The sequence below is a fragment of the Ptychodera flava genome, chromosome 1 (assembly GCF_041260155.1).
Source record: "Ptychodera flava strain L36383 chromosome 1, AS_Pfla_20210202, whole genome shotgun sequence".
NCBI lineage: Eukaryota > Metazoa > Hemichordata > Enteropneusta > Ptychoderidae > Ptychodera > Ptychodera flava.
Window position 1 is genome coordinate 3,674,124 of NC_091928.1, and position 15,963 is coordinate 3,690,086.

The 15,963-nt window shown below is 38.2% G+C and overlaps 2 protein-coding genes across 3 annotated transcripts; both read left to right on the top strand.

The window, feature by feature from the left end:
• The first annotated feature begins 887 nt into the window (after positions 1-887).
• On the top strand, positions 888-9,585 carry LOC139150208 (cholesterol side-chain cleavage enzyme, mitochondrial-like). The gene is made up of 7 exons (XM_070722471.1): positions 888-1,039; positions 3,025-3,082; positions 5,780-6,183; positions 7,709-7,902; positions 8,415-8,618; positions 8,784-8,959; positions 9,580-9,585. Exons 1-7 carry the CDS (start codon positions 888-890, stop codon positions 9,583-9,585), a joined length of 1,194 nt encoding a protein of 397 aa, XP_070578572.1.
• Positions 9,586-9,846: 261 nt separating this feature from the next.
• LOC139120401 (sterol 26-hydroxylase, mitochondrial-like) lies at positions 9,847-12,825 on the top strand. 2 transcript variants are annotated; one of them, XM_070684830.1, is made up of 4 exons: positions 9,847-10,000; positions 11,012-11,090; positions 11,404-11,610; positions 12,354-12,825. In XM_070684830.1, exons 1-4 carry the CDS (start codon positions 9,852-9,854, stop codon positions 12,480-12,482), a joined length of 564 nt encoding a protein of 187 aa, XP_070540931.1. In that variant the 5' UTR covers positions 9,847-9,851; the 3' UTR covers positions 12,483-12,825. The 2 variants fall into 2 exon arrangements, 1 of the variants encoding a protein (XP_070540931.1); XR_011549102.1 differs by lacking the exon at positions 11,012-11,090 and having other exon boundaries at positions 9,849-10,000.
• The last annotated feature ends 3,138 nt before the right edge of the window (positions 12,826-15,963 follow it).

Below are 15,963 nucleotides of genomic sequence, written 5' to 3' on the forward strand. Positions count from 1 at the left end.
ATTGCTTACAACATTATTAATGAATTGATCTTCCACTGCGTGTCCCATCTGGCCCTTGAATGTTGAAAAGTAGAGTGACGTTCTCCAATATGTGGGGTTTATAAATGTCAAAACGGAGTGAATCGCAGGAATAAACGTCAACAGGCTGTCGCTATGATGGTGAGATGAACGTAAAATTGAAGCAACACATCTTGGCAGACTGTAACGTAGATGGTGGGGTCTGAGCAGAACTTTGGGAAGCAAGTAATTGCACGTCCGAGAAATGCCGAGCGACTAGTTGGCTACTTTCATGAACCAGTGCCAGTTGTCGGGAAATTGTGACATGAAAAAAGCCCTTTGGCTTTTATAAAGGTATGGGTGTAACAAATGCCGAGATCCCCAAGTTAAGACAAACAATGCCGCATTGTGATATGTCAATGTCACGTGATGATCATAATAAGAACAATACGAAACGTGGTCACTGCTCTGAATCTCACTGATATAGTCAGCAATACTTCAATTTGTTCGAAATACCAGTTACATCACCGTGGTTTATTCGCATGGAAAGTCATTGACACTGACAATTGCTGCACATATCCTGGACGTATCTTAAAGGGTATATCTCACCTAGATTTTTTTTTCATATTTTGACAAAAAATAATAATACAATTTATACGCTAAATGGTGGTCTTTTTTTACCTTTTTCTGTTGATAAATAAATATGAGAATGAAAAATGTTCACTGCTCTACGGAAAAACCTCTGTGAGGACCGCATCGATTTTTGTGACGTCATAAGTGGCGTCTGAACGTGAGTGTAGAACGGCGAAGCTATTTAGTAACATACGCAAAATGGCACTATCTCAAGTTCTGTCTATCAATTGGAAAGTGTCCACTACTCCAAGAACGGAATGTTGTTTGGAGTGTTTGATTCAGAGGGTAGTGATGAAGAGTCTGGTGTTATTGTTGAAAATGATCTCATCGGAAATATTGTGAGCGTAGATTTTGACCCTCAGTTCACTGCCTGGAATGTCTACCTGGTTCAGCCGGCCGCTATAGTAGAGTAGGTCAACACAATCAATGAAGTGTCCACAGCTCACTAGAAGTCTAGAATTGTTTTGATCTGCTTGCTGCCCTTTTCTTTATAAATATTATTCCCAACAAACTGCTTTTCCTGGCCTTACCGCATGTGGGATCGATCCCGTTCTCTCCTGAAGTACACAAATAAAAATACCTGAGACGTCAGACAGACACCGCACACTTGGGTTTTCAAGGCAGCACCATGGCAGTTACAAGATGGCCAAGGCCATCGCTTTGACCCCTGTAGAGCAGTAATTTGTAATACTTTCGTAATTTGTAATACTGCAGTAAATTGTAATAAAATTTTGCGGTAATTTGTAATACTGCAGTAAATTGTAATAAACTTTGAAGTAATTTGTAATAATTGAACTAGCGCAATTTGTAATAAAATTTGGAGTAAATTGTAAGTAGGCTTTTTAGATGAATATGAAGGAAAATGAGAGCAACTTTACACATCTTTTTCTACCTTTGTTAGTGATGCGGTATATTGAATCGATCAATGTGGTTTTTTGATATGGAGAAACATTGCGAGACACCGGTGAATCGATAGTGCTTTGACCCTAGTCATGTGATCTGGGTCCCCGGGAAAACCGGTTCCGTGGTAGAGTAATTCGTCTTAACGCTGTTTCGGAACCAAAGTGCGGTTTCTTCATCAGTCGCTCGAATTGTTTTGTTTTCCCACATGTTAGTTTGATGGTAGCGATTGTTCATCAAATAGAGATGCCAGTATGGTAATTTTGTGGTCTGAACTTTGAGTGGTTTGTTTGTCAGACCGTTCGTGTTTATTTTCATCCTCGTGCTTGATTTGTGCTTGAACGAGGATGTCTTCTATGTTTTTATTACTTTTGTATGCTATGGTGGGTTTTTCTGGAAAAACTTTGGGCAGTGTTTGATCGGCGTCTATCATTTTCCAAATTTTTATTAGACATTATTTGATTTGACTGATTTTGATGAAAGGACTGAAGGTCGTTGTGTAAACCAGTTTTGTTCTTATGTCATTCCCCTTATCTTTAAGGCTATGTATCGGCGATGTTTCGAGTGGAAAATATCCTGTACCTTTACCATTTCCAAAGATTTTTCTACAACATTTCGATACATTGCAGAATTTTGAAAATGTTCCAATCATTATTACTCTTAAAGAAATGCAAGAATTATAAGCCTGGATAGGAGTCAGCTACTATCGCTCCAGTTTAAAAACATAACCAATGAACTCCTTGATTCTTTCGAACGAAACTCTAGCGTGCATTATCCCCGCTTCAGCTATGCAAAAGTTTCAGTTCTCAGGGAAGGATGGCAAAGCGCCCCCTACCGTGGATAGATAGATAGAAGGCCGTCTGTTACCTGAAAATCCATCTATGCCTTTTACATGTTAAAACTGTGCTAAAACATGATTAAAAGAAAACATGTTTGCTCGAAATAAAAGGATATGTAATCAGCGTCTGCTCACTGACTAGTACCACCATTCAAATTAGAGATTGGTTCATCAAAAAAGCCTTATTACAATTTACTCCAAATTTTATTACAAATCACTGCAGTGATTGTTATTACAAATTACTCCAAATTTTATTGACAACTGCGCTAGTTCAATTATTACAAATTACTCCAAAGTTTATTTACAATTTACTGCAGTATTACAAATTACGAAAGTATAACAAATTACTGCTCTACAACCCCCATGATCAACACATGAGCCTGCCAGACTACATTGCTTCAATGTTGTGATCATCGTGACAGGCGGTTGGTTTTTATTCCTTCAGTGTATTCTGTTTTGATATTTATATACCGACAAGCTAGGGGCAAGCAATTCTAGTCAGACACCGACGTACGGGAATTCGGAGCCAAAATGGCCGCCTAGCCGCATTTTGATATTTTGATAAATAGACTAATCCGATTGTTGATATTTCTACAAGATGAGGACATTTTGGAGCATCATTTGAGATTAGGACGCTTTTTTCTTGTATACCCTAGCATAGGATCCAAAGAGTGTGCCAACCCTGAAACTGACAGGATGCAGTCCATCGGAAAGGTGATTGAAAATTGCCGGTTGCCTCGTCGGGGCCAAAATTATCCTTTTTAGCGGGGAGTCGCGCACGTAATACAGTCAGCCAGCCCGCTACAAATTTATTGTTAGTTAAAATGCCTAACCCTGATGTCTGGATTGTGAAAAATTGAAGTTTGTAGAAAGCTGGCTGGATAAAATAATCGAACAATTGGATGAAATTACATTACCCTCATCAGTGTCAACATTGGGGTATTAAGCTGAGCGGAAGTTTTCCGCCATCGAACCTCGCTTGTCGGAGGCTCTAAATAAATTACGGTGTGAGGTAAGAGTAAAGCATATAACGAGGAGAAATCTGATCTTAGACAACCTCATCGCTTCTTCTGTGCTGTGGTGTACATTATCATGTCCAAGACGAATGCCTTTTCTTTCCACTAACACGGGCGGTTTGTAAAAAGAAAGGGCTAGCTCTCTCGGGTTCCGCTCTCTGTGCATGACGTAGCTCGATGTTGCAGCGAATATACATGTACACAAGCTGTAGGCTTGAATCTTCCCCAGGCGTCACGGTGTATATGCTTCCCGCCGCACTCTGGACCTGGCCCAACAGTGAGCTCGCCTCGGATTCTGCACCGAATTATACTGACCTAAACAACTGTACATAGAGCATGAAAAAAATGCAAAGTCTCCACGATGTAATTTAACAGCTGAGGTCTTGTCTAATTCCCTTTCTGAAATACAATGCGCATCAGTCCTACATGTTGATTGTTGATTGTCTCTTCGGTGTTGGTGCGGTGGATGAATGGATTTTCGAAACACCTGACATCAGTTCTTCGTCTTTTGGCCAAAGGTCTATATATCTTTCTTTCATGAATTTGACTCTGCTGTGTGTGTACCGGTGATTTACTGTCTGTTCTCTGCTGTTTTGGTTTATAACTATTGTATTACGAATTTTGACCTAGTGTTATCGGATTATGGATTGCTATGATTGCGATTACAGCTGTGGTATTTTAGGCGTTATTACGAATTTTGACCAAGTGTTATCGGATTATGGATTGCTATGATTGCGATTACAGCTGTGGTATTTTAGGCGTTATAATGTAGAACAGTTTATTAAGCAGTACAGTTTAGGGAGCTACTAATTATGAAAGGGCTTGAGTCTGATTCATAGAAGTGGGATCGTGTTCAGGATGGGTCGGTTTCATGTCCGGGCATACTACTCCTGTAGACAGCGGTTCCAAAATAGCTCGGCGTGGGGCAGGCAGCTACAGCACTGGTAACAACATATAGCCCTGCCACGCAGAGCTAAAACGAGCGTGCTCTCATGGAAGTATCTTTCGCTCCACACCAAATTGTCGGCACATATGTAGACTAAAACCATTCAGATTTGTGTTGTTGCAGCTCTAAACCGCGCATCTTTCCATCTGAGATCTTCACAAAGTTGGTAGTGACTCACTGACACTCACTGTCAGTGAGTGTGTTGACTATTGCATTGCTCTCTGATGAGTGCTCTCAGTTATCAGCAACTTGTGACGTCACACCAAGTGACCAACACGCAGCGAATATGAACTCGAACGTTTTCGGACAGGATGTATTTTCCACCACTTTGATAAAGAAATACGCTACGGTAGAAAAAGTCACCACGAGAACGTTACGGATTTTTTGAAATAATGAATATTGTTTGACGCGATTCAATTAAGTTTAGACATACAAAAAAGGTGAGATATACATTTTAAGATTGATTAATTTCAGTTTTGGGGGTGGATTTTATAAACTAGAATGTTTCTTGCCCCATAAAGTATGACACTAAGATTATGATACAATATATCATATATAGGTAACGTACTTATACTAAAACCTGTAATTAGTATAAAATTGCCATTTGTATTATTGCCTTTCGGTTTTTGCTCGAAACCCAAAAACTAGTAACATCAGTGACAGCGGTGACATTGTAGTATCATCAAATGATTCAAAGATTTGTGAAAGGAAACATACGTAAAATTAAGGATCTGTTGTCTTTTTGGGAACAACATCATCTCTTACACACTAAGATACATTGTACACTAGTCATATTGTCTTGTTGAGGAAGCAGTATTTTGTCTAGGTAAAAGTAACACAAAGACTAGAATAAAGTGACAAACAACGACCATATCAGAACATCGTATGAAACAAAATTCAAGATAATACATCTTGTTATGAGAGTTAGAAGGGCGTTAAGCACACGTGTCGCCCTATGGAGGAAAACGTTTACTGTAAGAAGATTAAACATCGATAGTTTAAAATGAAAAGGTTCTTTGGAATACATTAAAATGCCGCAGAACTGGTATAATGGATAGGGAGAGTGATCAATTCTACGAATGGAAAGTCTGTTGATAGATGTCGTAAAGGATGAATCATTTTGGGCTGGCAATAATAAGTAATCCTGATGTTGTCACTTCACTAATGCATATGTTATAATAAAGACAAAGTGCGATGTGGCGGACGCCGTTGAACAAACTCCCCCGGGGCTCAATATGCTTTACTTGATAAAAGCACCATCGATGCAAGTCTCATGCAATAAAACAGAGTTCAAAGTTCGCCTTCTTTACAGCTCGAAGGTTCACGAATTTCAGCCTCTCTATGCCTTTATCACATCGACCGTGGTTCTCTATAATAAGATGATTTACAATGGCAATGGCATCGTCTTCGATGAGAGTTTCTTCATTTTCGTTTACTAAACGAATCCAGGCTCGTTGCCCGTCCCAGAGCTCACTATTTACTTTGTATGTCAGAAGATCGTCAAGAGTAGCACAGTCTGTTGATAAAAGTGATGCAAGACCGAAGCTGATTAGGGACAGCGAAGTCAAACCGTTTGAAGCTATACCTGGACAACAGAGCAAGCTTGCTACCTACATCAATGTGTTTCGCAATGGTGGTGTAACGAAAATTGATAAATACTTCAGCTGGCGTCGAAACATCTTAGGTCCTATTTGGAAAGAAAGAATCGGAATTTACTCTGGAGTTATGGTAGCTGAGCCTAGCGCAACCGAAGCTGTTATTCGTGTCGAAGGCAAATATCCCCGTCGTACAACTCTTGAACCGTGGTTACTTCAGCGAAAAATGGGAGGATATTCGCTCGGTATATTTCTAGCGTAAGTAAATCATGTATGTTTATACCTTTAGGTCTACGGGACTCATTTTTAAAACACATAACCCATGGTGGTCGACGGGCTTTATTTTTCAAACACATAACCCATGCAATGTAGTGTCCACGTTTCTGACGGTTTGTCTTACGTCAACCTGTATAAAGGTTTCATACGTCGGACAACTCATACACGTTCACCACCACATTATACAATGTTTAGGTTGAGTGCTTAACAATACATCGTGTAGTAACCAGACTAGCCTGGGTAGGCTAGTTCCAGGTAGACTTCGTTTACAATTTCAGCTTTTGCTTTAACTGCTTGCTGACCCCAAAGTTAAACAGCCCAGTTCTGCAAACGACTGTATCACGTACCTGTACACAGGAGTAGTTTCAGAAGTCGTTCATAGAGTTACCAAAGAAATTGGAGTATGAAGAATAAGGTATCTACACTAAGGACCGTCTATAACTCTACGATTTAAAAAATACAGCAATGTTTCACTCTCTCCCAAAGCAAACGATTACACCAACGGCAACCCAAGCAGCAGCTGGTGTCTATCATAATTGTGATGATCTAAGGCTCAAGCTGACGTCACATGCGCTGCAATGTCTTCGTTTGTAATTTCGACAAAACATATTGATATCTGAGAAGTGTATTTTAATGCAATCCAATATTTTACAATTGATGATCTTTCTGTGTAAATGATATTCATATTAGTGCACTATGAAACGATGACCAGTTTGATAAAATGTCATCGCGTGCATAGCGGAAGAAAGGAAAAAACTTCCACTCCAAAATTTCATTCAAGAAAGCAGATTTCTCCAGAATTGTTACTCGGCTCATCAGAGAGGCCTAGACACCAGTAACAAAACGATATATTTGTGACTTGAGGGACTCATTGTAAACATGAAACTATCTCACGGAAAACGGGAATAAAATTAGACAAAGCTGTTTTGTCTGGAAACCTCAAAAAGCAAGTTTATCACAAGATCTATACAATGTACATATAGCATGCTGTCAAGCAAAATACTACAATTTACTGTGAAACAAGCTCTGCACCACATTACATTTCGCTGACGTAGTGATTGAAAATTGGTTTTCACGAAGAGAGTCACTATAGTAGTAAGTGCATTTTGTAAGCTCTCGTTCAAGTAGATTGTAGATTGAGGAGATATATAGGCTTCTGTGAAGTAATTTAGCCACTCAGTGAAAGGATAAATAAATAAATAAATAAATAAATAAATAAATAAATAAATAAATAAATAAATAAATAAATAAATAAATAATTTAATTAATTAATAGGTAATGATTTATAAGTACAGTAAACTACATCATCTGGAAACTATATTCACTCTTAGTACTCATAATCATCTGTCAGAAATGAAGTTTGAAATCATTTTCATTGCACTTCTTAATGATGCAGAGCAATGCTTATATGTAGTAATGCATTTCAGGGGCCTTCAGAAATTCTATGTCAGGTTTGATTTTGTGTAACCTATTCTGTGTCCTATATTAATTGCACTGGTTTGTACAGTGAAGGAGAGGACTGGCAGCATCATCGTAGTGTTTTACTGAAGCCATTACTTCGACCCAAGGAAGTTGCATCACACACAGACACACTGAATGAAGTTTCGGATGATCTCATCGACAAGATCCGTCGTGTACACGCAACGACCGGCAAGAGTTCTAATACGATGGACGATGAACTAGCACGTTGGTCAATGGAAGGTAAAGACGAGCTTCGATTGATATCATTTGCTAATACAAGAGCCATTCATGTTTTTCGTGTTTTGTATTAATATTTGCAATCCCTAATGTTTTGCTTCATTAAAATTAAACAGCACGGTATTACATGTTTATGACATAAATAAAACTTGTTATTGTCAGGATAGGAAAGCAACAGTAACATTATCGTAGCTAGACGTGTCAGCATGTATAATGACATCGATCAGGATTACGTCGTAAGCCAAGTGAAATACAGCTTTGATCATAAGTTAGGAGATTAAGAGTTTTTGAAATTCGTACCCTTGAAGTTTATCCTTAGGTGGCGAGCCAGTTGCATATTAAAGCCTTCCAGGTTCGTCTAAAATGTGAATAAACACCAGTCTTTATATTACAGCTGAAAGAACTTTAACTAATTAGGATGCTGCTGCTACTGCTGCTGATGATGATTTGTCATGAATATAAACGTCATGACATGACTGTGGAAAAATTTATCCACTCCTTTCTCTCTTATACAGGTGTGGCTGCTATACTGTTCAACAAACGTCTGGGATTGTTATCCGATTCTGTAGATCCCATGTCAGAGGAGTTTATAAAAGCCATCAAAGACTTCTTTCGCTATTCAAAATCTTTGTTCTACTTGCCTTTCAAACTGCAAGTTAAGTTGAATCTTCCAGCGTGGAAAGGTGTAAGGCGGACGGCTAAGACACTGTTTGATATCAGTAAGTCTGCATCATATTGTTCTTTAGTCGTAGACATACTTACATATGTTGATAGTCTGGTATCAACATACAATATTTACTAAAGGTTGAATTGACAATAGGCAAGTATTTAATTGTACATTAATTAATAACTTATCAGTAAAACAAGGGTGTTATTCTTCGCAGCCGAGTTCCACATAAAGGAAGGCATTGCCGCGAATGAGAGATCCAGCGTTGATTCAAACATCGATGATGTTGGACACATACGGCAGATCATCCGATACATGTATGAAAGTGGCAAATTCACGGAGGGTGAGATGCAGGCCAGTGCAACAGAGCTTTTTGTTGCAGCTGTTGATACGGTAAGAAATGCGACAAAATGCTTAAAGTATTCTGGATTATTTAGTGTTGAGTGTCCTTGAGGGGAGTTCAAAATGTTGAACTTTTTGCACAGTGACTCAATTTTCTTGTTTTATAAAAGCAATTCGAGAATCCATAATCAAAGTACATTGAAATTTCTCATTTTGGTTAAATGGTCCCAGAAATAATGTTTTCCATATAGTATCGAACGATGCAAAATTGCATGTGAATTCGAAACATTATTAGCATGATATTTTGTAGTTTTCTATTATATCCAAATAAATTATGCAAAGCTTTGCTTCTTTAAAGGCGGAGCCTCCCTTTAAAAGGACGCCAAGGTATGGCGGCGTTCATTGTGTAAGTGGACACCAAACAGGCAACACGCGAGCACACGCTCCAGAAAGTGACACTTTTTAGTTTTCCCCGGCCGCAAAAACACAGACAGACTGCCAAGCGGTCAGCGCGAAGTTGCTGCTGATCGAACTCTGTGGTTATATTCAAAGTCTAATGCGACTAGAAGACAATTTTTTTCGGAAATTTTAGCATTTGTGGTGGGGAATCAATGACAATTGGCGATTTGAACCGACCGTCAATCAAAAGCTTGCATAAACTCTGTTTGCAGGATTAGCAAAATGTGACAAAAGGTTGAGATCAGTAATTAATGTTATAGAAATCAAATATAGTACTGGACAAACATTGACTTGGAGGAGAACTCCACTAATGCGAGAACCTGGGATTGAAAAGTGCGGCTTTAAAGAGCGCATGTTTTTTCATAAATGACCAGTATAATGTTTTATATTTTTTTTGAGTATCAATCCATACCCTATAACCGGAAGCACATGGCATTATTGACATTGTTCTTAAATATGTTGGAAAGACATCTATTACCATGATATGGACACTGGATTTATTGGCCGGCACAAAAACATTCAAAACAAGCTGCACGAGGAAATTACTGGAGTGGTGAAGAAAGGAGAAAAAATCACTCAGGAACACTTGAAACATTTACATTATCTGAAAGCTGTCATCCGTGAGAGTATGAGGTAATTGTTTTCATATTTTGTGTTTGTCAAAATCGTTTATAAATTTTATATATCCACCTTTGCGTTCTAAAATGTGTAATGTACTTCTCCATATACAGTGATGGAAGGCCCTGTGTCAAAGGTGTGTTGTATCTCTTTAAAAGTACTATTAGACTTGTTAGACTCAACAATTTAGCTTTGATTCACGGCCCTCTTAATTAAAATTGTGTAGTTAGATATGTTACTTTCGCCCCAGTCTGTATATTTTAAGTGGCAGTATTCAGTCGTCCGGTACAACTATTATTCTTTGACTCCAGAGAGGCTGCAAAATATGTAAGATTTCTCTACTACACATTTAGAAATGATTCAGCTTACTGAGATACTATTGTCGGGATCGTCCATAGGTTTTCAAGTGCACGCGGGCGTTTACATGTCAACTTCCGTACTTTTTGAGAAGGCATTTTTTATCGATATAAAATGCATTGCAGAAATTTCAAAACGTCCACAAAATAGGCAAATCTCGACCTAGTTAATCAATTTGATAATATTTGTATTCTGGTAAAATGAAGTGCGTCGATTTTCTCAAGTGATATGGCAATTAAAATACATATTCCGAACTACCAAAAATTCGAAATGTTTAACGATAAAGTATCATCTGTACAGACAGTGGAAGTACAACCAAAACTTAACATGCAAAAATGGAAACAACGCAAAACGTCAGGGTGCCAGTAGATCTATGAATGAACTAAGTTGTAGAAATGGTACGGTTCTGCACTAATAGTGACCTTATTGACCTAACCGCTCATGCCTGTGAGCGCAGGAACTACTGACTCAGATCAGGCTATCTACATATTAAACCAGCGAAGTATTCCACAGTTTATTGTCTTTCCGTTTAGCCTAAAACATGCCATGAAATGTATCAAAGTCTATCAGACGATAAAACCTGTCATTATTGCCTCTTACAGTTGTGCATTATCTTGAAAACTAACATCATGATGATGTCATCTTTGCCTTCTTTTCGTAACCTAACAGACTGTACGTTGTAGTGCCTTCCTTTACACGTATCCTCGCATCTGACGTTGTTCTCGGCGGTTATCACGTGCCAGCAGGGGTAAGTATGTATTATCATTATGAATGCTGCCCTGGATTGTCTGGTGTGCAAACATTTGGTCAATATTGCCAGGTTAGTGAATATTTGGCCAATGGATTGTCATGTGTGTGAATGTTCGCCGATAAATTGTCAGGGGCGTGAACGTTTGGCCAATAGATTGCCAACTTTGGCAAATCGATTGGCGGATGTGTGAACATTTCGCCACTTGATTGCAAGGGGCATGAATAATTGGTAGTACATTTCATGAGGTCCAACATAAATTCTTGTTCGGACTCCACAGCCTTATGTTTCCTATGTATATTTTGTGTCCTAGACTACGGTGATAGTCCACGTAGGACTGATGTCACGTGACCCACAATTCTTCGATAACCCGGACAAGTTTATTCCAGAAAGGTGGCTGAGATCAGACAAGCCTATACCACGACTCAATCAGTTTGCTGCCCTGCCTTTTGGCACGGGACCACGGCAGTGTATCGGTAGAAGACTAGCTGAACTTGAAATGCATCTTTGTTTGGCAAAGGTGAGATGTAAAGTTGCTTGCATAGATTGTATTAAAACTGTCTTCCTAATAGTGCTATGTTCATTCTAATAAGATTTCACATGACCTTGAATTATTTGCTACATCGTGATATTTTAAATGATTGTTAGGCGCTTGAGATGTTTTGGAAAACAAACGTTTTGTAATACCTTTAAATCCGTACGAAACATTTTAAATATGGAGTCTCTTCACAAGCGCAACAAGGCTTACTAGATTGGAAACTATTGACACTTACTGTTATATTAATCCATTGGTACATCTGCTTTGCAATGTGTGATTTATCTTATGGTCAGAGCTAAGTAGGACAATTTATGTCATCAATGATTTCATGTGTAAATATATTCCAAGTAGTTATAGCCTTTGAGTTTTACAGCGCTTAGTTCTTTAATTCATAATGCTAAACCTTCGGATATATATGAACGAAGAACTGGATTTCGATCAATGAAAAATAGGCTCCTAAATTGTAGAAAATCGCATAGAACGCGTCAATGGTCTGTACACGATAGTTACTGAAATATCATCAATTAAATTATTTACTTTTTAAAGATACTTTATTTCTTTTTAGTTGCGTTTAAAAGACCGAAAAACCGCACGTCGCCGAATTACCAATGGCAGTATTTCCGGCAGAAAAAAATCGATGGCACCCACACTATACTTCATACTAATGTGATCCGTTTCACCTTGTTCTTTACAATAAAGTTGTTACACAACTTCTCCTTTCACAGATTGTACAGAATTTTATATTGGAGCCAAACAGTAACAGGCCACTGAAGCCAAGAAGGAGGATGTTTCTTGTGGGTGACAAACCTTTGAACGTGAAGTTTGTGGAGCGTCAACAAAATGTGATGATGTAAATTATGACGTGCATGTATTTAATTTTGCAAAACGAATTCTCATTCATATAAGTGTGACTGGCAGATATGTGATACCGATACTGAAGCAAACCAACGTTACATAAGATTTAAAAAAATATAGAACTTTGTGAGGAAAATATCGACCAGTGCTTTCCATGTTGGTATCTCGTCTTCATATGTTATACCATTTACAGCTTTTATAATATATCAAGACTGATTGCTGAATATATGCATGTAACACTTTCTTGAGTTGAGTTTCCATAAAGAAAGAAATAGATATTCCTTACGAAATATTAACAAAACCAGGCAACTGATTAACCTTGTTTTGTGTAAAAGAGTATAAAGTCTTTTATGAACATGTATGTCTATATCGCCTGCCGGTTGTTAAGATAAAGTCATGGTTGTAGTGAAATTTTGATATACTTTTATTACCCTTTATATGACGAGTACTATTTAAGGTGCTGAAGTTCTTGTTTAAATGTGACAATACATTTCGGATCCAATGTAGAGTCGAGTAAAATCATAAAGTGCACCTCAATCATATTTGTCTTCTGTGGCAATCTTCATGACAGAATAACGACAAATAAAAATCAGAATTTCCCACTTGCTGCTCAAACCAGGCATATACAAACCCATATGACATAAATTATTTGGCTTGATTAGTCTTATGCTCCTTTCATTTCACAGAGACCTTTTAAGGTATGGAGACGGTCCGTTGTCAAATTTCAATCAATAGGATACACATATTTTTATATTAATGCGGGTACTTTGTATCAGCTCCATTTACCTGAAATTCACCGATATGCGCTATTATATGATACCAGTATAATGATGGCGCAAATACAGTGATCTGATTGGTCGAGGCGCGAAAAGAACCGTGGTATATTGGCGATATACCACGGCTGGCATACGCGCGTGCTCTCAGCTTGAGGAAAAATCCGTTTTTGACGTTCCACGCTAGAATTTCAATATACTGTTATGATATAATTGCAATAAATCACACCCAGCGACGGTATACCACTCGATTTTGACCAGTTCACGACATATATGCACTCGCTATCGCTCGTGCATATATGTCGTGAACTGGTCAAAATCTCGTGGTATACCGTCGCTTGGTGTGCTTTATTGCTTAAATATGCCCTTTCTTTCTGTCTTACATCTCATATCCCCTTTCCGTCGTCAGATTGTATAGAGTTATTTGTTGAAACCAAACAGTGGCCAGCCATTGAAGCCTAAAATGAATCTGTGCGACAAATCTTTGAATATGAAGTTCCTAGAGCGCACCTGATTTTGACCGCGGATGATGTAATCATCTGAATAGTAACATACCAATTTTTCTTCTTGCAAAGTGAAGGGCTTCTAGAGATTCTGTGTGTAAGGGGTTAAATTTGCAGCTTAGTCTGCTCAATATTACAGTAACGTATATCTATACTATGACACTTATTCAAATGAACATAGTACTCAAGAAGATGAGCGTATTGGATCTGCAGCTAGCACATGGCAAATTACTGTTTACTACTCCACTTGGTTAGAAATGTTTGATGATCAAAAGTGGAAACAATAACCCCAGAAAGGATATCATGAAGACTAGGGTTTGTGGTGACGATTATGACACTCTTTTGGTTATTGTAAAATTCATTTAAGAAGATCACCTCAGTGGTTCACATGAATAAGGCTTACAGTGTTTAGATACAATAGTATACAGACGATATAAGGGGTTAGAGGGTCACACCTTTTTGCGAACCGAATTAAATTAAAGCATCAATATTTAAGAAATGCCAACATCCCGTTTTGGACAAACGCAATCGGTGCGATATTTAGTGTTCCAGGAGTACTCTATTATTAAGGTCGTCTGCATCCATGTAGATGATGTAGAACGGTTAAGCTTTGAAAGAATCTGGTCAATTATGTCATGAAAGGTTGATACATCCACAGAACCTTAGTGGTATACGTTTTCAGAAACTGTCGAACGCTGCTGGTGATTACTGATAGCTGTGTCCCCAATACCTGGCAGTTGTAGCCAACAGTGCTGATATGCTACTTGCAGAGATCAAACGAATCAAATGCTCATGTTTTTATTCGAATCAAACAGTTATTAGTCATTCAAACGAAGTAATAAAAGTCGTTCAGATTAGCGACAAACTTCTGACTATATTGTTCCCTGAGTGTGTCTATACTTCAACCTTACTACATCGAAATATCATTGATAGTACCAACCTTACTTCATCAAAATATCACTGATAGTACATTCAAGTACACACGCAGAGTATAAACGCCGCAATCTTGTTTAGGTCTCTTTACTTTATTAACACGTACTGTCGCTACACAATAGCTTGCTGCCATATTCAGCTCCCAGTGGAAGTAATGCGAGTAGCAACAAATGAGTCATCATCAAATGAACTATTTTGAGAATAAATGCCAAATAGTAAAGATTGCAAATTTAGTATGTTTGCGAAAAACTTCAGATTTCTATGAACCGCTGCATCGATTACCTGCGATTTATGTATAAGCCCGAATACGAGCACTCTCCTTATATATCGTATCGGATTCTACTTTTAAATGATGAAAAAACCGGCAGGGACCTTTCATGGTTGAGTTGGACTTGATATAAAATAATTTAATGACGTCATAGCTGGCCAAGGCAGTCTTTACAGCCCATGCGATTGTTCCATTTAGATGGTTGAGTGGCGTAGATTCTACAGTCGTGACCGGAAGGTTCAAATAAGATTGAATATATCGTGATAGGTCATGAAATTCGCCGTTTTCCCACAGATTTTCTGGAGAGTTGGTAAAATAAAGCCAAAATTAGGTAAGTTACTTTAATGTCTGATCTCATACTACCATCTTAATTCGATAACTGGCGAAAGGGATGGGGTTATTTTCAGTGCCTTGAAAAATTGATACGTGGGCACTTACAGTGGAAGCTTTTATCCCTTGTGTGTATTTAGGAAAGTATGGCCACTGACGCTGTACTCTATCCTTTTGTCACCTCAACGCCTTGCAAGCTCTTTAATTATCATTTTCTTTCACACTTATTTAAGAGGTTAACAGTAAAATTGAATCAACAAAAAGAAAGTACGTCTTTTCTTCTGTTTTATTACCAATAGCAACATAAACAAAACAAACAAACAAACAACAAGAACATAAAACACCGACATTAGTCATGCGTTATGACAGTGAGAAGAGCATTAAGCAAGTATTTAGACTTACGGGGAAAACGTTTGTTGTGGGAAGATTTAACATCGTTGTAAAATGATTAAGTTCCTTGAAATGTATAAATGTCGTGGGACTGATAAAATATTAACTGGATCATAAATGGGGGAATGAGGTGGGCAAGCGCTGCTGCGAATGGGAAAATATTACTAGGTATCTCGGAGTATTAAGTTTGTTGATAGATGTCGTGTCGGATGCCACATTTTGGCCACAATGTCTATTCTCGCTTTCCTGGCCTTTCGCTTCTCTGCGCATATGTGATGACCAA

Excerpts from the sequence above, each read along its gene's own strand:
- LOC139150208 (XM_070722471.1), top strand. The coding sequence starts at position 888 with ATGTTGTTTGGAGTGTTTGATTCAGAGGGTAGTGATGAAGAGTCTGGT. Across the intron at positions 1,040-3,024 it reads CAGCCGGCCGCTATAGTAGA|CATAGGATCCAAAGAGTGTG; the intron begins GTAGGTCAACAC and ends TGTATACCCTAG. Across the intron at positions 7,903-8,414 it reads AGCACGTTGGTCAATGGAAG|GTGTGGCTGCTATACTGTTC; the intron begins GTAAAGACGAGC and ends TCTCTTATACAG.
- LOC139120401 (XM_070684830.1), top strand. The coding sequence starts at position 9,852 with ATGGACACTGGATTTATTGGCCGGCACAAAAACATTCAAAACAAGCTG. Across the intron at positions 10,001-11,011 it reads GTCATCCGTGAGAGTATGAG|ACTGTACGTTGTAGTGCCTT; the intron begins GTAATTGTTTTC and ends GTAACCTAACAG. Across the intron at positions 11,091-11,403 it reads GTTATCACGTGCCAGCAGGG|ACTACGGTGATAGTCCACGT; the intron begins GTAAGTATGTAT and ends TTTGTGTCCTAG.